This window comes from Nelumbo lutea, chromosome 3 (genome assembly GCF_056320005.1).
Source record: "Nelumbo lutea isolate HS-2025 chromosome 3, American lotus-T2T, whole genome shotgun sequence".
NCBI lineage: Eukaryota > Viridiplantae > Streptophyta > Magnoliopsida > Proteales > Nelumbonaceae > Nelumbo > Nelumbo lutea.
Genome location: NC_142686.1, coordinates 4944043 through 4965202, shown reverse-complemented (window position 1 = coordinate 4965202; position 21160 = coordinate 4944043). Strand labels below are relative to the sequence as shown.

The 21160-nt window shown below is 37.6% G+C and overlaps 2 protein-coding genes across 5 annotated transcripts in view; one reads left to right on the top strand and one right to left on the bottom strand.

Moving 5' to 3' along the window:
• Positions 1–3903: 3903 nt before the first annotated feature.
• LOC148862513 (F-box/kelch-repeat protein At3g27150-like) lies at positions 3904–6062 on the top strand. 3 transcript variants are annotated; one of them, XM_088981189.1, is made up of 2 exons: positions 3904–4327; positions 4508–6062. In XM_088981189.1, the coding sequence occupies exon 2, from the start codon at positions 4538–4540 to the stop codon at positions 5831–5833; it is 1296 nt and encodes a 431-aa protein (XP_088837315.1). In that variant the 5' UTR covers positions 3904–4327; positions 4508–4537; the 3' UTR covers positions 5834–6062. The 3 variants fall into 3 exon arrangements, with proteins under 3 accessions (XP_088837315.1, XP_088837316.1, XP_088837314.1); XM_088981190.1 differs by having other exon boundaries at positions 3951–4327; positions 4513–6062; XM_088981188.1 differs by having other exon boundaries at positions 3954–4327; positions 4547–6062.
• Positions 6063–8160: 2098 nt separating this feature from the next.
• Positions 8161–21160, bottom strand: part of LOC148862512 (Zn-dependent exopeptidases superfamily protein) — a 77575-nt gene continuing 64575 nt past the window's right edge. Inside the window, exons 14-21 of one of the 2 annotated variants that reach the window (XM_088975978.1) lie at positions 18428–18546; positions 16865–16989; positions 15423–15647; positions 11384–11544; positions 9838–10001; positions 9627–9709; positions 9458–9543; positions 8161–8577 (exon numbers count right to left, since the gene is read on the bottom strand). In XM_088975978.1, coding sequence (XP_088832104.1) covers positions 8434–8577; positions 9458–9543; positions 9627–9709; positions 9838–10001; positions 11384–11544; positions 15423–15647; positions 16865–16989; positions 18428–18546 — 1107 coding nt within the window. In that variant the 3' untranslated portion in view covers positions 8161–8433. The remainder of the gene's footprint in view (positions 8578–9457; positions 9544–9626; positions 9710–9837; positions 10002–11383; positions 11545–15422; positions 15648–16864; positions 16990–18427; positions 18547–21160) is intronic. The other variant, XM_088975979.1, reaches the window with a different exon arrangement.

The window sequence follows — 21160 nt, the reverse complement described above, 5'->3', positions numbered from 1 at the left end:
TGCAAAGTTTGGAGTGGATTCTGATCAAGTGGGCAAATAAATGTTGAATTCCTATTGAGAGAATTCGACGAGACCCAAACGTTCAGTGTGGGTGTGGCAAATGCTAGAGCATCATCAATTCATCGTCACTTGAATCCATTCGGACATTGTGCTTGTGCGGTCAGTCTTATGAAATGGCATTGCACATAATGCATCAGCCTGAACGCCCCTTTTCTTGATCGATAGGGCTGATAGGGATAATCTGAATCAATCAGATAAGCATCTGAGATATCTGAATTCCATCTGACCGTCTGATTCATTTATATATCTGGATATCTGATTTAAATTCAATTTGATTAAAATATTACAAGTTTATGTAAAATTAACATAAATTAAATATAAAACAATATGTATACTAACTATATTCAAATTTAATCGGATTAAATCATATTCATTTTCAGTCTTTTTTGGTAAATATTTTCAGTCTTATTAATGGTTCCTTTCGCTTAGTTTGGGAAGAGTACAAATGCAAATATGTACGTTGCTATTTTGTATTTCTAAGTTTTAGAAGGACAAAATATCACTGCCTACGAAATAATACAAAATAATTGAAACTTTGTATTGTTACTTGTCACGCATACGTGATCAGTTCCATTGATCTCTTCTCCAGCGGAGGTCATCATTCGGCCCAAATTTGTTTGTATAAAGGTGTGCACGGAAAAGGAGAGGATGCAGATAGCAAAGTTTTAAAAACCGAAGTGAACTCACTCGTGCTCAGTATGCACGGGGCCTGCAGTGAACACTAGCCCAGCCTAATATGCATGATTCTCTATAGCTCATTAGGACTACTAATAGACATGGAAAAAGAAAAAAAAGAAAGAAAGAAGAAACTGTTGGATCTACTAAATTAAAATGATATAATAATGAAGAAAAAAGAATTTGAGAGACGTATCGCCCCCAAAGAGCTCTAACTCTAACCCCATTGGAAAAGATGAAACAAATGAAAAACCCAGACCCTAACCGAAGCGTGGTCTGTGTTATTATTATATTAATCATAATGGGCGATTAGGGTTTATTAAGCAGACAAAGAGATGACATATGCACTCCACCTGTTTGTGATTGCAACTCCCCCAATGGTCTTTTAGTTACTTTCATTGCACGAGGAACTCAATAATGCTAATGCCCCCCGTGAAAAACATTTGGGGGGTGGTCATAGCAAAACGATAAGTGGAGTTTCAACTTTTCCAAGTTCAAAGTTTGGGGAAACCCTAGAAAAGGGACTTAAAAGACATCCCACCTACACATTGTATAGCATTTCGGGGTGGTTTATTTAAATATTAGGCTTGTTATTGGATGATTCAACAAAGGAATATAAGAAAGGATTATGACAATGACGTTTGAGGGTTATTTTTTATTTTTTATATAGAAATTTGGGAGGAAAGCAAAGTATTAAAAAGGGCAAATCCACCCCACTAATCAATCAGTGGAGAGACAACCATGTATTTGTACGGTGTGAGCACCCTTTGATTTAATTAGAAAAAGGGGTTTAAATTTTAATAAAGAAAATTCAGGAAAGCTAAAGGCCTAAAGGCTTATCCAATAGATTTTCCACCATGTAGGGTTGGGGCGTGGCATTTTCTCTGCAATTAGTGGTGATTAAATTAATGAACAACCTTGAGAGATGATCTGGGTTGGCATGATTTGATAAGGACAGATGCTATAGTGTGCTTGGACTATTCTGTTATAATAAGCCCGGAGGAGGTAGCAACATAATCTCTCTCTTTCTCTCTCATTTCATTCATTGATGTATGACTGTAGTCAGCAGCAATCAATTTTAATTAATATATTATATGGGAGTTACAGCTTTGCTTCTCATTCCTTACTTTTCATTCTTAATAGGTTATATATATGGTGGCTATTCCCCAACCCAAGTCTTCGACCATGTTGGATCGATCATAATAGACCTATCAAAAAGTTGATTTATCTGATATGAATCAATCCGAAAAAAATAAGGTTAGGGTTTCATATTTATAGAATGACCTGATTCAATTTGATTTTTTGGATTGGGTCAGGGTTAATTCTGATGATCTGATTGTCAGGTTTAATTAGAATTATTTGTATATTATCAAAAAAATTTCACCATTTAATCTCTACTATTTTAGTTTTTATTTTTTATTCTTTCAATTTTTGAATTTTCAAGTTTTTTTGAAGTTTTGAATTTTGATGTTATTTCTTTTAATTTTGATATTTTCACGTTTTTTCATTTTTTTTTGAAATTTCAATTTTTTTAAAGATTGATCCGAATTGACCTACGGTCAATCCTAACCCAAACATTTAAGATTAGAGTCCAGAATTTCCCGACCAACCTGAAACTCGACTCAACCTGAAATCAATCTAAAAGAGCCACGGCCCAATCTGAACCCGATTGGCAGTTTATCATGAACTCTGCCTGCTTTTCACGAGAATCCGATCTAACCGTCCAATCAAACGATGTTCTTTTGAGTACAAAAGACGTGAGGTTACGTGCATGTATACAACATTGCAAGTGGTCAATACATTCATTACTCACTATCAGGCATCTATTCTAATCTATCTCCTCTTTCCGTGTGAATAATAAACTGATCCACTTGACATGGACATACAGACAAATCGGGTTGGGTTAAATCCGATTACTGCCCAACCAAACTCCAACCCACCCAATCGAGCATAAAGTTGAAAGTTGGGATAAGGGAAAGACTTTGGCTGGATGAAAATAACAGCCTAGGTCATTAGGAGGGCTTCCCTACTATGACATGTTACCCCGTTCAGCCCCCTATTTGTCATTCTAATTAAAAAATATTAGGTGCAATTTACTCTTTTACCCACATCCATAATAACGCAAGAGCCACAGCCAAAGTTTTCTCTGTGACGAAATCACCAACCCAGTCCATTCAAGTGGTGAAGAGGATGCTAATGATTATAAACCCAAACTATCAATACTTAACTATTAAACCTATCCGTTGAATTAGTATAAATTTTAACGATTTAATGTAAAGTGTTGAATCTCTAAAGCCCCCATTCATCTGATGATAGTTAGTGCAGGGGTAAATTGGTCAATTAGTAGAAATATAAACGTTTGTCACTATATTAGATCCTACAAAAGCTAAACGTACCCGAGAAAATCAGTTACCGTCCTAAAGGTGGATAAACAACTTATTAGTAACAATGTAGCATCCTATAACTTACTTTCCACTTCACCTTAAAATACACCACATAAGCATTTCATTTCTTTAAATGCCCAAGTGTGAAAATAAGAATTTAAAGTTTCCCAATATTTAGTACACATAAATAATTTGATTTTTAGTATTTATTTGATAAATCTTAATTCAAACAATGGTTTCATTTACAACAAACGCCAACACCTGGGGTGGCGTTTTTCCATTAAGCGCCCATTGAACAAAATAGCCATAGCCACTTTACGATGATTCGCCAACTGAATGGTCCCACCTCATCTCAGCTGAATGATGGTTGGCATCTGCCTCGGGCAGGGGAATGTGAAACCTCGTATAAACTTTTACAAGGATTCACTAAATCAATACTGTGTATCTTATGCCAGTTGTAAGATTTTTATTTGAATGTTACAATTGGCTTGTCTATATTTGATTAACACCTCAACAATCCTCTCTTTCTCTCTGTGTGAAATTTTCAATTATTTTTTTTATTTGTAGGTATATTTTTAAATTATTAAGATTACTTTAAAAAACTAAAAAAAGGAAACGACAAAAGAACTGAGCTTCTCCATTATCATTCATTACTTTGGAAAAGTAATAATTAATTAGTTGAAAATTTTAACGAAAAATTAAGAAAAAATTACTCCCTCTTCTCTTCGGTTCAGCTTTTGGTATTTGCTTTCCCTAATAAAAAAATAATAAATAAATTATTGATAATTCTAAATGAATAATTTTTAAATATATGCAGAACGAACAGAGAGAGACGCAATGGTAGTGCATCTCTCTCTCTCATCGCCTCTTCTCTTTCTCTATCTGTCTCACCTTTTCCAAAATCGACGATGTCGTCTCTCATAATTTCAACGTATTTTAATCTCAACAAGCAGAGTAAATTAAGCATAAATCCAGAGAGAATGCGGAACGATCCCTTCCACCACCACTCTGATCTCTGTGCCTTAATGTCCTTCGCCCTTTCTCCTCTTCTTCCTCCTCCCCCTCTCTTGCTGTCTCGTCTAGTTCCTCGTTTATACCCAACTCTAGGGTTTTTGGTCCATCCACAGAAAACCATATTCCTAGGAAATCCCAGCGGCTCATTTCGATTTCGTTGCTCCTTACTGTAAGTGGCGGCCATGGCTTTTCTGGTACGTTTCTTCCTCACCTTAAAAGGATACCCATTTTGGCTTTCGTTGTTGGTTTTGTTTTGGATTTACATTTCTTGATCCACCTATGACAAAGAAAAAAGATTTTCCCTCTCCCTTTTTTATTCTACATTTGGTGATTAGGGATTCGTTGTGAATTGAATTCTTGTTTGTTGCAAATAGAAAAGTTTTTAGATTTAGAAGTTGTTATCAATGTCGAAGGGGGAGGAAGAAGAACGTTCTCATAGACGTGAGAATAATCCGAGAAGTAAGAAGGGTGCTGTCGACGAGGGTACCGGCAATGGTTCGTGGGTAAGCAGTCGAAATTCGCCGTCCAAGAAAACTAGGGTTTCTGAGAGCCTCCAGAGCTTCGATGAGAGCTGGGATGGATTTTCTCTCAACGAAGTCGGGGATGTTGTTGGTTCATCAGATGTGGAACCTCAGGATGCAGATTATTCTTATGTTCCTTCGCTCAGTGATGAGTTGGCGCTTCTAATCTTGGCTAGGGTTCCGAGATCGGAATATTGGAAGTTTTGCTTTGTAAACAAACGCTACTCAGCTTTACTTAGTAGCGGTGATCTCTACAAGATTAGGAGAGAGATTGGGATTAAGGAGCCCTCAGTTTTCATGTTGGCAGGCGGGGAGTTGTGCTGGTGGGCATTCGACCGGAAATTCACATCTTGTAGGAAGCTTCCGGCGTTGCCGTCAGACCCGTGTTTTGCCGCTGGGGACAAGGAGTCACTTTGCGCGGGAACCCACCTGCTTGTTTCAGGCAAAGAAATTCAAGGTGTAGCCATTTGGAGGTATGATTTGATAATGAACAGATGGTTCAGGGGTCCTTCCATGATTAGCCCAAGATGCCTATTTGCATCTGCCAGCTGCGGAAACGTTGCGTATGTAGCCGGAGGGATTGGGATGGGGAATCGTATGGAGATATTAAATTCTGCTGAGAAATACGACCCTGAGAATGAATCATGGGTTCCGCTTCCGAGGATGCATCAACGGAGGAAGATGTGTTCAGGGTGTTACATGGACAACAAGTTCTACGTGATCGGAGGGCAAAACGAAAGAGGAGTTGATCTAACCTGTGGTGAGTTCTATGATGCAGATAGGAACGCATGGGAGCTAGTTCCAGACATGTTGAAGGATGCCCCTGTTTCGACATCGCGATCTCCACCCCTTGTTGCCGTTGTGAACAACGAACTCTACTCGCTTGAAGCTTCATCAAACCATCTGAAGCTGTACTTGAAGAAGAGCAACTCGTGGAAGGATTTGGGGATGGTTCCTGTGAGAGCCGATCAGAGCAGGGGATGGGGTATAGCTTTCAAATCACTGGGTGATGAGCTGCTTGTGATTGGTGGGTCTGCAACATCCTACGCAGGCCATGGGATGACCATATTTATTTGCTCTCCTGATCCCAATGCCATGGATTTGGAGTGGAGGTGTCTCAGCACTGGTGGAAAGCGAATGAGCCACTTCGTTTTAAATTGTTCTGTTATGGTGGCTTGAATTTTTAATCTTGAGGAGTTCCTCGATTCATCATCAATAATAAAAGCCAAACTCCTCAGGAGGCTGTTGAATTCAAAACAGTGAAAGCTTGGATTTGTTTTGTTTTGTTTTAAATAGAATATATACTTTTGTGTGTTGTGAGGTATTTTTCTCTCTATTCCTGTATCAAGTCTTGATGATTCTCTGAACTGAAGCAATGCTTTTGAAACAGCTGCTGATTATCAGTTTATGTTGCTTTGTGATTCTTGGTATAAGGGTGTCTCTTTATTCAATATTTTTCCTATAACCATGAAGCACTGTGACGCAAAACTTGCAACTTACATGGCTCTAGTTACAGTTGTAGAACAACCTGTTTCTTTCTTTCGGTGTCAAGTAATGTGTAGGTTGAGCTAGTTATCCCTCTTAGCTTTGGTGGTTTATTACATGGTTGATGTGCTGCATCGCAGTCATGAATGGATGGTACCTCTTATTATTATGTTCCATCTTCAAACTTTCTGCGACTTCTGAATCATGGGAGCATAACTAGTGAGGAGGAATTGGGGTGAATCTGTAGGATGGGAGGGAAATTGATCAGTTTCTCCTTGTCTGGGGTAAGGAACTAATGAAGGATTGGAGCCTCCTTAGTCTGCGTTTGAAAGCGGTGTAAATGTACTTCTACTGGAGTTATACACCGATTGGTTTAAAAGTGTTAAATGTGAATTGGTATTATAAACTTTTACATCATTGTTATCAAATTTACATTCACACTGATTATCGATGTAAAACTTGATGTGTGAAATTTTACATCGATTTTTGATATTTAATTACAATTTCATCCTAACTGTTGTAGAACTGGACTGTAGTATAAATAATACTTGTCTGGTATTTACACCACAAACAAATGCAGTTTTACACTGGCTTTTTCATGGGGATAATTTCGAATCAGATACAGGAAGATCCAAATTTGAAAAATTTGTTAATATCTCGATTCAAATGAAATTTCACCCGTCAGATTTATATCTGATTCTGATTGCAAATCAGATATTGAATAGCATCAATATACTAAACATGCTTGAAATATTATATACAACTAATAAAATGAACTAATTAAGAATGAATTGTTATTATATATTATGAACAAAACGAATTGAAAATAACTTTTAACTTGTGACCTTCACTAAAATACAAAGCTCAGGCCAAATTTCGTGATAGATTCAATATTAGCCCATTACCTAATGTTGGAAACGGACAATTGGATACAACCCTAACTGTGATATGGAAAATGCATTCATGGTGATCCTTTAATTTCCCTATTTGCTACTTCCCTACCATATAAAAGCAATTGTTATATTCTGTCACTATAAATCACAGTTCTTGCAAATGTCATTTGAACAATTTAATCTTTTATGTGAAATATCAAATAACTGTTAGACCAATAACCATTGTATAGCGCCTGATCACTATTTATTTCAAAAGAATTTTAATTTCGGTCAAGTCAAACACGGAGACAGTCAAAGACCAACAGTCATGAATGCTTAACTTAACATTTAAGTATGGCCAAGCTTTTAGCTCGAGTTCTCTGACAATAATCTCTTTGTTCGTCCGTCTTGACTATTGACTCTTGAATCTTGATAAATTAATGCCATGATAGTCAGAGTAGCTCCTCTCTCCCTCTTCTTTCAAATAACACAAACTGTAAGTGTCAAACCAAAGGGTTTATCTCAATCCTTTTGAAACCTTGGCCCGTGATGATTATATGAAACTTCTTGATAAATTTTAATTGTTTTTATTAATATTTGATAAATATATTTATACTTATTTTGGTTTTAACCACTTTATACCATTTACAAAATTTCTAATGAAATAAATGGGTAATAAAATATGGGAAAAAATACCTCAGTTTTCATATTTGGAAGCAAAATTCCACTGACATTTAGGTTCCATTCATTTTTTTTAGCCTGATTGTTTGCTTTTATTTATTTGGATAAGTCCATTTACACAGACAAATCACAAATGTTTCCCAAGACTTAACATATTTGTATTTTTTACTCCTTCCAAACTGAGCCAAAGTAAAATTTGTCCGGGTTAGTGAGAGTCCAGTGTTCTTGCACAATACAAGTTACCTGGGTAAAGAACGAGGCGGGAGGGAGAGAGTGTTATTGGTACACCCGTTAATCTGCTAGTACCATCAGAAGGAAGCCTGGCAGCCAATAAAAAAAAAAGTGAGAAAACTAACATCTCCTCTCGCATAATAAATAAACAGGCCTGAACCCTCAATATATGGAACGAATGGCCAAAGTCAAACAGAATTTTAGTAATAGCATCAGCTGAACTTATGACACTTGAAATTAACAAATGCAACCAAATATCGCATTGCCCATAGCAGTTCCAAATAAACTGTGGCAGGAACATTTTCCCTGTAATGTAATATACCTATTGGTTCCGAACTACAGCCTATTTAAGAGAAGATCTGAATAAGCCCCATGTATATCCAAAAGTCAGCAACATCCTTAAAAAAGTTTTTTTTTTTTGGTTTATTAAATATTAACCCAAAAATACGAAAGGTGGGGTACCATTTATTCAGTCAAATTATTGGTAACAATAATTAAAAAAAAAATTGATTAGAAGACATAGCTTGAGAGAAAGCTAGAATAAGCGATGATATCCACCCAGCTTGGGAATAGGTCCTTCAAATTCCTTGATGCCTCAACCAAATACTGATCTAGCACAGCAAGTTCCACCCTCAAAACTTCAGAGCTGTTTGCCTGCAATTTGCACTCAAGAGAATTGAGTCGTGAAGGAACTTAGAATGTAGTTTTTGGAATAAAGATAACAGGAAAGGAGGAAGCCATCGACTAGTCTGATTAATAAACATGACAATCGTACAGAAAGTGGGTCTGAAGACCATTTTACAGGACCAAAATCCCAAAGATGTCAGAACTCTTGAGAAGAACGTATTCCATGGGGTCTCCACTGTTGGATGGGATTTGAGTTTCATATTTAAACTTGGCAAACCTGTACTTTGAGTTATTTTTGTTTGGACGGAAACTTGATCTTTTGTGCAGGGGTTGGGGTTAAAGATGTTGACCCCACAAGGCTCTGCATTTTTATTCAAATCAATGGAACTAAATAATAAATCCATCATCATCATCATCTAAGCCTTGTCCCGACTATATGGGGCCGGCTACATGAATCCCATTTCTCCATTCTGTTCTGCCCTTAGCTATTCTAGCCCCTTCAACTTGTAACAGATCACTTTTCCAAACAGGTGCTAAGACAGTCTTCTATGCACGTGACAAAATCATCTCCAGGTACTTTCTCTCATTTTATTACCCATTGGAGCTACTCATAGGTTCCTTCGTATGATTTCATTTCTAAACTTGTCCGTTCTAGTGTTTGCTTTTATCAAAGTAGAAGATATATGAAAAAGGACATGTACAATTGTCTACCAAGTGAAATTTCCCCGAAGAGATCTTTATAGGAGGAACCACGAAATTGCTTTCTTCTCATTCTGACACTATTGGTTCTAGAATAACAGTATGTGGTTGTATCAGCGAAATGTGAAATACTGGTATAATAGGCAAAATAAGGGAATAAAATGAAGTATAGTAATAACTGGAAGGCCAAATATGGTAGAAACTGTACCTCTAACCAGAAGGTCCAATTATCATGGGCACTCCCACTGAGTCTACAAATGTATGAAGGTGGACCACCATCAATCGTTTCAGGAGCTGTAAAATTTTCAAAAGGATAAATTATGCACTGCCAAAAAAGCACCTAACCATAAGAGCAGAACCAAAGAATTTTAAATTACCTGAAAGGTTATTATCAGCAAATGACCAACCAGACAAAGGACCTGTAATGTTAAGGACTGCAACCCAAACTTCTTCTAAAGAACTGAAATGGAAAACAGAAATGCAATCCATAGAACATCATGACTCAGGACACAACAATAAATACAAACATGTACATTGTATATGCATGTCAAAATCTTTAAACAAGTTGCATGTGTATGTTCTACACACCCCAAATAAAGCTCCAAATAGACTTTTCGAAATCCTGTAGCAGAAACTTCAATTGGCTGATAAGTAGATAATTGAGGGAAAACTCTATAGTGCTTCAAGATATCGTCACTTCTAGCAGGGAACTTCAAGCTCCCTGTGAACAAGGAAGATACTGGAAAAAGTGCCTGCATAGGAAAAGAACTACTAAAAATAATTGATATAACAGTCAATAACATTCCGAGAACAAAGCCATTTAGAGGAATTTGAAATAGCAATAAAGTTTTTCAGATGAAAACATTCTATTGGAAACTAACAGTCTGATCACAGATAAAACTCAGGGTTTGCTGCAAGAAGGTGATTAATTGCACATTTGAGTGGTGGACCTCTCATACACACAAAAATACTAATAAAACACATATACATATAAACACACAAAACCAGGTTGACAGGGTCGACTTTGCAAAAAAAAAAGAGACACACACACACACAAACACAAATACCATGTAAACACACAAAGTAGGTCCACAGGCAGGGTCAACATTGCAGCTTTCACGGATGTAGCATGACACAAACTGTATGGCCAACAGTCAAAGCCAATAAAGAAAATCCTAAGAAGGCTAAAATCTCGTGATCATGTAGACATAGCATATTTATAATGCAAGAGAGAAGTGAGATGGGAAAGAGAGGAAACAGTCACTCAACCACAAAGATATTCATATTTGAACATGTTTCTTTTCCTTATTGTTTTTAAGTCTATTGTGATGTAAGCTCAGGCTTTGCTGTCTTTAGTTCTCCTTTGGCTCCTTTCAAGATTGGGAATGAATGACAACCTTCTAGTCCTCTTGAGTGTTAAGCAGCACAGACATGCCACTATCACACTTGAGAGATCACCTAATCCAAAAATTGATTTCATTGGATGGTCATGACCATCTAATTGAATTGCCATGGTTCTCCAATTTCTGACAAAAACTTGCATAGATTGCATTTTTCAATCATCACATAAATCCAATAAGATAGAGGAATTTTCTAGGTAGGACTTGAGTTTGCTTGCTCTTCAGAAAGATCACGTTTGATAATGAAAGGGGATTGCCTTCAGGTACGGCAGGTCCGTATCTCTTAGATCCCCACTTACATGGGGTAAAGCATTTTGTTCAAGTGGATTCCAAGATCAAAAGATTCCTTGGATGACTTGGGGTGGGGTGGGGGTTGGGATATCAAACCTTGTCTGGAGGGCAGAGGTCCAGGAACTGAGAAGCAAGTTTAAGGGCCTGTATCGTATCTTACTATACTGGTTTTAGCTTTATACCGTCTTTGTACTTTATAAAGTTAGTTCCCTTAACAGCAGGGGTCACCACCTATAAAGATTTTCCTGACCGTAATTAATTAAAAAAACTAGGTTCTACCGGCCATCGTTCCCCAAACAAAAAACGAATTTTTGAATATTCAGATCTAAAAAGCATGCTGATCATGATATATGGTAAGAATGCAGCAAAAATACAAAGTCGTGTTTATAGGATTTCAACCCCAAAAATAAGAAAGCTTATAGGACCAGTATTTTATTACATACCACCCATGTGCTTCGATGAGACTGACTAATGCTCTCAAAAGATAATTCTGAATTTATATGCAGTTCCCTTGCTGCTTCAGGTGCATATTTGAAGAGAAAATGTAAAGAATTGGAATCCACCACAGAAAAATCATAACTGGAGTCCAAAATCTGATTAGTATCTGTCACTCCCACCAGAAGGTACTTTTCAGAAGATATAACAAATCAGAGCAGTCTCAGAGGTAATAACTCTAACATTAAACTCATGGAGAAAGCTGAAGAAAACAATGGATGAACATGCAAGCATATATGCATAATGTGCCAATGTTGCAATCTAACAAAACTGGGGGAGTTAAATGGTTTAATGTAATCTACATTGCAAGTTAATTTCAGGATAATGCTGGCATGTTGACCTTTTATAGGACATGAACCTGCTTTTACAAATTTTTAGGTTCCTTAAAATTAATATGTCAAAATGTTAATAGGCATGCGTCCAATAAAGTCACTTCACATGAGATTCATGGTTTCATAGGCATTAATATCATTTATTGCCATATTCATGCGTGACACATTGTATCTGCTTTTGTTTTTTAGAGAAAAACATATATTAAAAACAAAAAATAGAGAACCACTAATACCAACACAGCCAGGATCTATGCACCTCAAGAATCTATACATCAATATATTCTATATTAATTACAAAGCGAATATTCCCAAAAAGTCTTTGTTCTGCTACCCAGGAGTAGATTCTGCCCCAAGGAGTTTTTATAATATCTCCTTCCCTCTTTCCTTTTCCATAAAAAATTCTACCATTTCTATCCATCCATATGGTCCAAACTAAGGCTAAAGGCATGATTTCGCAAACCACTTTACATCTCTTACTCAGATCATTAAGGTACCAACTTCTTACTGCATCCTCCATAGTTTCCAGGAAGCACCACTGAACTCCAAATATGCCTGACTGCCTAGCCCACAGCCTTCTAACAAAACTACAGTGCAAGAAAATGAGTATATGACCCACTGTTTCCACCTCATTTCAAAAGATACAGTTAGCATTATCTACAGAACATCCCCACTTCAGCAAATTATCAGAGGTCATACACTCGTTATGACATAAAGAGTAACAGACCAAAACAGAAAAGCAACTTTAATGGGGGCACCTGTACACCAGATCCTAACCCAGGAGATTGTTCTCTCCAGGTCCAGGCAACCTTTTAAAGAAGGATACCGTAATACCATTGAGACCCATCTTTACTCCACCTCCACATCCTCTAATCACTTCCTGATGTGCTTAGACTAAACTGGATAGAGCTTCTGCAATAAATCCACAACTAGAGACACCTTAGATTTCTCCTAAATAGAGGATTCCATTTTCCAATACCATCATGATGAGCCAGAACATCGGCCACCATTGCCTCCTTATTTTGATCTATTTCACCACACACTATTGAGAATATGAAATATGTTGCAAGGATATTTTGGGTTTTTCCTTTCTTTTATATTTGGTTGTCCAAGTAAAGTCAATCTTGTACTTTTCCTCTCAAATATAAAAGCAATGTTTCTGGTCTGAACAGTAACAAGATACACCATTCGCAACTCTTCTTCTCTCCTCCCTTTTCTTTTCTTCTTTCTTGCTTCTCATTCAACAACTGCACACAAAGAAGGGTAGATCTCCTGTAAAGTGTTCTCCCCACACCAAGTGTCCAACCAAAGATCCTAGTTCCGTCACCAAATTTATATTTGATAGCTTTCAAAAAATCCTGTTTAGCTTGTTGGATTCCTTTCCATAAGGCACAACCATAGCTTGTTTCTGGTCTGAACAGTAACAAGATACACCATTCGCAACTCTTCTTCTCTCCTCCCTTTTCTTTTCTTCTTTCTTGCTTCTCATTCAACAACTGCACACAAAGATCCTAGTTCCGTCACCAAATTTATATTTGATAGCTTTCAAAAAATCCTGTTTAGCTTGTTGGATTCCTTTCCATAAGGCACAATCATAGCTTGTGTTAGCACCCTCCAGACTGTTCATCTCTTCATTGTATCTCTAATGCTACTTCCCTAATAAAGCTTTGTTAAAACGGTTCAACCTTCTAAGTAACAGGTTTTTAACCCCAATACTTTGGGTTAAAACCCTGCTTCAGTTCATCAAGTGCTTTTTTTCATCATTCTCCCCCCCGCCCCACAAAATCATCATTCTTTCCAACCTACCTTCTAAACTAGCTGGTATGGGAAGGAGAGACAGAACACATGTCAAGATCTGTGCATATGAGGATCTTTCCATTTGTGTGAGATGCAAGATCAACAGAGTGAAGAAAGAACTCATAATCATGTTCCAAGAAGATGGGTTCTCTGCATTATCAAACACTAAGCATAGAGAAGTTAGTATTCCCCCCTTTTTCAGCAACAGAAAAATATATTAGTATTGCTGTAATGTACAGTATATTTACACAGAATGTATTATGTACATGATATACAACTCCATAGTCCATACAGAGCAGGTTCCTTTGTCTACCCCCTTTTTTCCTGGTAGAGCCCCCCAAATACGAAAACAGAACTAGTTTCCTACTGCAGGGTATTTTCACCCCACATCCATCTGTCTATTTACATCCTCTCTGGCTAGTAAATCAGCCATCTCATTGGCAGACAACAGTACCCAAGAGAAAGAAGCACCAAAACCAACTGCCAATTGTCTCACTGCCCTGAGTACGTGTTTCATACTCCATCATCCATCCATTTTACCTGACAGCCATGATAAAATATCCTTTGAGTTCCAGTCTACCATCACTCCTTGGAAAGCATAGGTGTAGCCGGGTTTAATCTCTGAAGTGCTTGTTGGTCCCAAGAATGCTGTTTCTTGGAGGAGGGGTCCAACTTCCCTTGTAGGAGAGAATAAGTTAGTCTGGAACAAATCATCCACCTCTTTAGGGGGGGAGCCACCTATAATCAAAAAAAGAAATGCTCCCAAAGGGACAGCTTTTGGGAGCATTAAGCTTAATGTCGATAGCTGGGTACTAAAGGGGCCATTAAGCTTAATGTCGATAGCTGCTTAATTGGAACACAATTCCCTCTAGAATTGGTTATTGGTGGGTTTTTCAGTGAAGGTAGCAGGGAGATCAAAATGGTGTTCTCCAATCCAATTTTCCATGAACAATAATCCCATTAAATTACAGATATTAATGCAGCTCCCATGATTTCTTTCTCATGTTCTCCACAATGTTTTAAAAGGGAGGTGTACACTTGGAGGTGCCCTCAAACAATAGAGGCGTGCACCCCCTCCCCCCCAACCTCCCCCCCCCCCCCCCCCCCCAAAAAAAAAAAAAACACCTTTCTGATGCATCCCAACTTGCTTGCCTCCCCTTCGATAGGACCCTGCTTTTAGATAGCATTATATATCCTCATTCTTCTTAATATAGGAAATCCTTCATCAAAAAGAAAAGAAAAAAGAAGAACAAAAAGAGAGATATTTCTCCTCCTCTTAAGGAGGCTTATGCCTTTGCATTCTGAACTACGTACGCCTCATGCCTCCAGGTAGTGGAACGCCTCGTGTCAAGCCTCCACGTTTTAAAGAATTGGTTCTCCCTTGGCTTTAATCAAGATGAGTCCTAGGTGGTCATAAAATGAATAAGGGGTGATGCAGATAAAAAATAAATAAACGGTGGAATAACAAGGATGGCCCTTGGATATTGAGGCCTATGATCAGGGAGGTGAGAGCAATGGCTTTTAGAACCCTTTTGGTCATAGTTAGGCAAACAAATACAATTAATTGCAGTGGATTGGAAAAAAAGAACAAAAGAAGGGGCAAGCCCATTTTATGGTTCTCTAAATTGAAAAATTGCTCTTTTCTGATGCTTGTTTATCTTATTTGTACAAATACGATAGGGTTTAGCTGCACTACACCCAAAACCATTAGACCTCCCATATGGAAACACCAAGGTGAGGCACAAGGTGATCCCCCCCAAAAAAGTCTTGTAGCCTAGGTTCCTTCCTAGGTATTGCCTTATGAAGCATTTGGAACATAGAAATTGACATATTACCATCTTTATCTGCCATCCATAAATACCTGAAGTCAGGAATGTATGTTGAAGTACAACTCTTTTTGGTGCATCTATGCTGTATGGGAAGAACTGGGATGAAATTGGCAAAGCAAGCAAACTAAGATGCACCAAAAATTGCAGAATAGATGATTTGGCCAACCAGCCACCAGAAACAGTTATTAATGGGCCGACACACCATCCGGTAACGACTCCAACAAGTACTGCCACTATAACATCGGGAACAAAATATCCTGAAAGTGAAAAAAATTCTTTGTTATCAAATCAAAGAAATAAACATGGACACCGAAGTAAGCACATTCTCTATATCCACTTTCAATATGCAGAAACATACCCTGCCTTTCTCTATTGATAAAACTTAAAAGAACCAATTAATATATAACATCAGAGTGTGCAAGTGAAGGAGAAAGGTGCGTCCTCCATTCAAGATGTGACCAAGTATACAAAAGTACACATCAAAGGTTCACTTTCTGTTCTGAAAACTTTCAAGCTCATTTCATATTTTATTATTATCAACCACTTTTAGCATCATTTAATATAAATGAGTTTATGTCCCTACAGCTTCTAGGAAGCAAATGAGCTAGACCTTCAAAGATCCCTTTGATTCTTTTCTTCAAGGAATCCTTGCCTTTTGGGAGACAATTTGGAGTGGTATAAACAACTGTATAAGGTCCATCATCATGAATACAATCACCAATGCTGTACATGTGGCCCACAGTTGGTCAATTTCAGAAATGAGGCATCACTGAAAAAAAAACGCAGGATCTTAATCTTCTAATATACAGTTAAAGTAAGAAGGAAGAAAGAATAAGGTTAATGATCAGGGAAATCTTCAAAAATCTCTTTGATTTCAAGCCATGTCCCCATCCAAGAGCTGGCGCAATGGTTGTCTGCTCCAGTGACCAGGCAGTGGATCAGATGTGCAGTATAAGATATAGGCCAATAGAGGATGAACCTGAGCCATTCACATACTTGATGCTTCCCTGAAAGTATACCTTCATCCCATAAACTATTGACACCAGACAATATTGAACTAATAAATATGTTTCTTTTCTTCAAGAGGCCCTAGAATACACCATCTAAATAAACATTGCAATCTGAAAGATTTAGTGCAAATTATGTATTAATAGACCATGTTTTCCCCTGGTCTCCCTGGAATCTCCATGATTGATGAAGTTTTGCACTATATAGCAGCAGGTTTATTATATGCTTTTGGGTTCCCCTGATGGGATCCCTTTAATGCTTTTTGCTGTTGCTATGAATGCTCAGTCCTCAATCTTATGTCGTGTTGTAACTTGACATTTCTCCCCAAGGATGGGAAAAAGAAGAACTCTCTAGGATGCTTCTTGCTCTTGCTTTGTACTCTTTTCTTTTTTAATTAATTTTTTTTTATTGCTGATTAGAAAAGGTATTAAGTATCATTAACAAGGAAAAGTTTGGAAAGACTAACCATAGGGGTGTGGAAGAGAACCCATCATGCCCATCTTCTCAATCAAGAATTGAATAAGAAACCCACCAAAGTAGACAGAGTATGCAAGGCATGGTATTAGAGGTACCACATAACATAACAATGACCTACAAAAATCACCAATCTGTAATCAGACCTTAGTACTGAATTATTGCATGCAAATTATTTTGACCACATTAAAAAGACCAGGCTTCCAAATGTTGGAAATTCTATTAAAGCCTGTAGTCATATATTACATCAATCTAGAAAAATACTGATGACAACATCATTATAGGGTTATCACATAGTCATGTACTTTAGTCATTATATTTCTCCCAATCTGTTGAGGTAAAACTAAACCATACACTGTTCAAACAGATATTACATATTCCACTAACCCTCTATATGCAATAAAATTTTATGGAAGATCCTAATTTGCCAATTTTATAGGCAATTGGCATAGCTGTTGTAGGGTAGAAGGCAATTTAAGAATCAAACAGCTTTGTCATGCATTGAAAGGCAGCAAGAAACTTTAAGCATGAATGATGCATAATATATAAATTAAGTATATATGCAGAAAGATATATGTTTGTATAAAGTGGAAGTGCAACAACATGATTCTTTAGGGGTATATGTAAGTCCCCTTTTTAGAAGAATCTAACACAAAATTAATCAAAATAATAAGATCTAAATGAGTTGTAAAAGAAAGTTATTGTCAATCCCAAAAAAAGGTTAGGCACAAAACTGAGTTGTAAAAGAAAGTTATTCCTGTGCCTAGCTAAACTATATATCACTGCATTCAGATCTCTAGGAATCCAGGACAAGGATAATGACAGAGAATGTAGGATGTATGTTATCTCACTCAAGAAGTATGCCAATCTGAAGCCCTATGTAAACTGGCAGAAAGAGCAGTCTCAGAGGGATACTTTATTCTACTATAAGGCATCAAGTAAGTCCCACACAATCTGCCATCACTCTTTCACAATTTGCAGACGATGCTTTATTCTTCTATAAGGCATCACCAACCAAGTGCTCCATCTGAAATGTATCCTTACATGGTTTGAAGTGGTGTTGGGATTTCACATTAACTTACATAAAAGTGAGATAATGGCTGTAGGTGAAGTGGATAGCCTAGAAGAAATACTGGGGTGAAAGTGTGGAATTGCCTTCCAAGTACTTGGGCAAGGTGTATCTCTAAGACCATTTGAACCCTAGAAAGAGGGGGCAGAAAGTTTCATGGAAGGTGAACCGAACCGTGGACACCTCTACTACTTACTACCTCTCATTACCACCCATGCCAGCAAGCATTATTGTGGAATGATGCACTCTATCAAGGTGCCACATTCAACACTTCCTTCCATCATTTGACAGAAATAAATATTAAGAATTGGATTGAATCAGTGGGATCTCTGTCAGCAGATTGACAACATATATTCACTGGTATGCAGTAGGTGTAAAGATATAATTTGTATTAAATGCTAAATTATTAAAAAAATATATTAAGCCTCGAACAGGACTAAGCAAACTGTTTTAGTCCATCACAAAGGTAATAGATTTTGTCCATACTTCAGTGATTGATGCCCAAAATATTTAGTGGACAAGCGAAAAGAGATCCATGCAGGAAGCATGAAAGCTGATACAAGAAAAGTCAAGAAACCTCCATTCAGGCCAGCAACAAGATAGACCTGCACCAAAATGAATGTCAAAACGCAAACTGGAGGTATTATAAAATCTCCAATTGAAGTTCAAATTTAATTTCATCACCCACAAACTTAATACAAGTATAAAGAAATTGCTTAATATAGGTAGAAGTGTAGCAAACCTCAAATATGTATCATTTCAAACAGTCAAAGATTAAGATAATGGGTCATAGATTTGTAAATTTCACAAAAACCAGATAATGAAACTTGATAAAATCTCTTGAGGTCAATTGTCAATCAATGAATACAATGGTCCATGGGTTGGATAAAATTAAAAGGAACCAATAATGAAACTTGATGAAGCTTTTAAGGTAAGTGTGGAGAAATAGACTAGTTTTAGTGAAGTCCCAGCCATTATCAGTTGTTTTTTCCTTTTATTTAATTGTTATTATTTTGAGCCTATTATTATTTCTGTTTATTAGTTTTCTGGACCTTACTGGGCCTATTGTTATTTCTGTCATCATTGACTAAGGAGTGAGTTGGGCGGCAGGGGCATAGGTGTCTTTATGTTCTTGGTTTTAATAAGAGTATATAAATAAAAGTTCTGGGCGGCAGAAGATCATTCTATTCTGTGCCCTTTCTTCTCATTCTTCTCTTCTCTTCTCTTCTCTTCTTCTTTCTTCTTCTTCTTCTTCCGTTATTTCTTTGTTTTCCTACTGAAATTTTATCAGGTTTCTGATCAACTGAGATCAGCATATGCCATCTTGGTATCAGAGCAAGGATAGGGCTTGCTAGAGCTCCTATGTAGACTTCTTCCAGCCGGCCACATGAGGATGCATTAGGGCTGGATTCTTCGGACTGTATTGCCTGATTCTTGGAGGTTGATTGGAGGAATTCTTGCTGCCCAAGATCTGTAATCTTGGAGATCACTATTAACCAGGAAGAATCAGAGTTTTTGGATCAATTCAATTGGGATTGGCGCCCAGAGGTTTTTGGGTTAAAGATTGTTCCTTTTTGAGATCGACTACTTGTAGGAAGAGAGCAGGTCAGTTTAGTGTGTTTCGACCTATCCCATTTATTTCTTCTGCTCTTTTTTCAGTTCTGGACTGTTAAGGGAGTAATTCAGTCTTGAAGTTTGTATTGGATTACTGTTAAAGCTGTGTTTCAGATCTGTTCAGGGAGTTCTTTTGAGGTTTTTGTGGTGTGATCAGTATGAAAATAGGTGGGAAAGAACCAAAATCCTTTGGAGAAGGATCTATGGGGTCTGGGAGTAATTCAGAAAATACTTTTCAGATCACTATTGTTAAATTTGATGGCAAAATTATCTGGAATGGGCCCAATCGGTTATGATGGCCATTGGGGGAAGGGGAAAACTTGGATATGTAACCGGAGACATTAAAGAACCGGCAAAGGGAGACTCAATCTATGCAAAATGGGTTCAAGAAAACTATCTAGTGATGACTTGGCTTTGCAACTCTATGCAGCCACACATCAGTAGAAATTACTTGTGGGTGAAGACTGCTAAGGAAATCTGGGAAAATATGAAGAAAACCTACTCACAGCCCCTTAATGTTGCTAGGGCATATGAGCTGAAAGTGAAGTGAATAACCTTAAATAAGGGGAGAAACCTGTGTCAATTTACTTCTCTACCTTAAAATCTCTATGGCATGAGATTGATCACTTGGAGACTATTGAACTGGAAAGCCAAAAGGATGCAGCAACTTATAGGAAGTTGGTTGAAACAAATAAGGTTTTGAATTCCTTGCTGGACTAAATTCAGATTATGATATTGTAAGGCAACAGTTGCTCACCAGGGACAGTGTCACCTTGTCTCAAGCCTATTCACTAGTACATAGTGAAGAGAGCAGAAGGAAAGTTATGTCACAAATTCCTCCCATGGAATCGGCCTTGGCAGCAGTGAAGCCAAAATCTATTAGTGACAAGGAGAGGGAAATGAAAAGGAAAGACAAGAGGGATATGGTGTGTGACTATTGCAAGAAGCCAAAGCACACTAGAGACACCTGCTAGAAGTTGCATCCTCATCTTGTTCTAGCAAGATTCAAGAATAAGAAGGGGAATGTCAATGCAGCAGTTACTACTGATTGTGCATCCTCCTCTACAGCAAAACCCACATCCCTAGATGCATTAGTTGTAGTCAGAGCTGCCTTAACTCAGTTAGAGTGTGAAGTTGGAGCTTCAGGATCATCTCAGTCTTCAGCTGCAACATCTACTACTACTCCCACTTCGGCTTTTGCTCACTCAAGTACTCGAGCTACTGCATATCATGCTTCAGCCCTAGGTAACACTAGCCATTTTTGGATTTTTTTTTTATCAGTGAATTGTCAGATTTATTAAATCAAAGCCAAAGATAGTACAATTTAGGGAGAGGCACAAGATGCTACATCCCCTTTAAGGAGGGGAGATGGAAGAAACCATCAACCCTTTAGTTAAAGAACAAAACAATGGAAAAAGAAAATTGCAGAGAAGCCAATACAATGAAACCCGAGTAGCCCCTTGTTTAGCAAGATAATCAGCCAAGGCATTAGCCGATCTACCCAACCACAAAACTCTAACTGTTGTGCTCCTCAATAGCCATTTGACCTTTTTTTCAGATATCCTTAAAGTTCCAAGCGACAGTACCTGGGTCAGCCAGCCATCC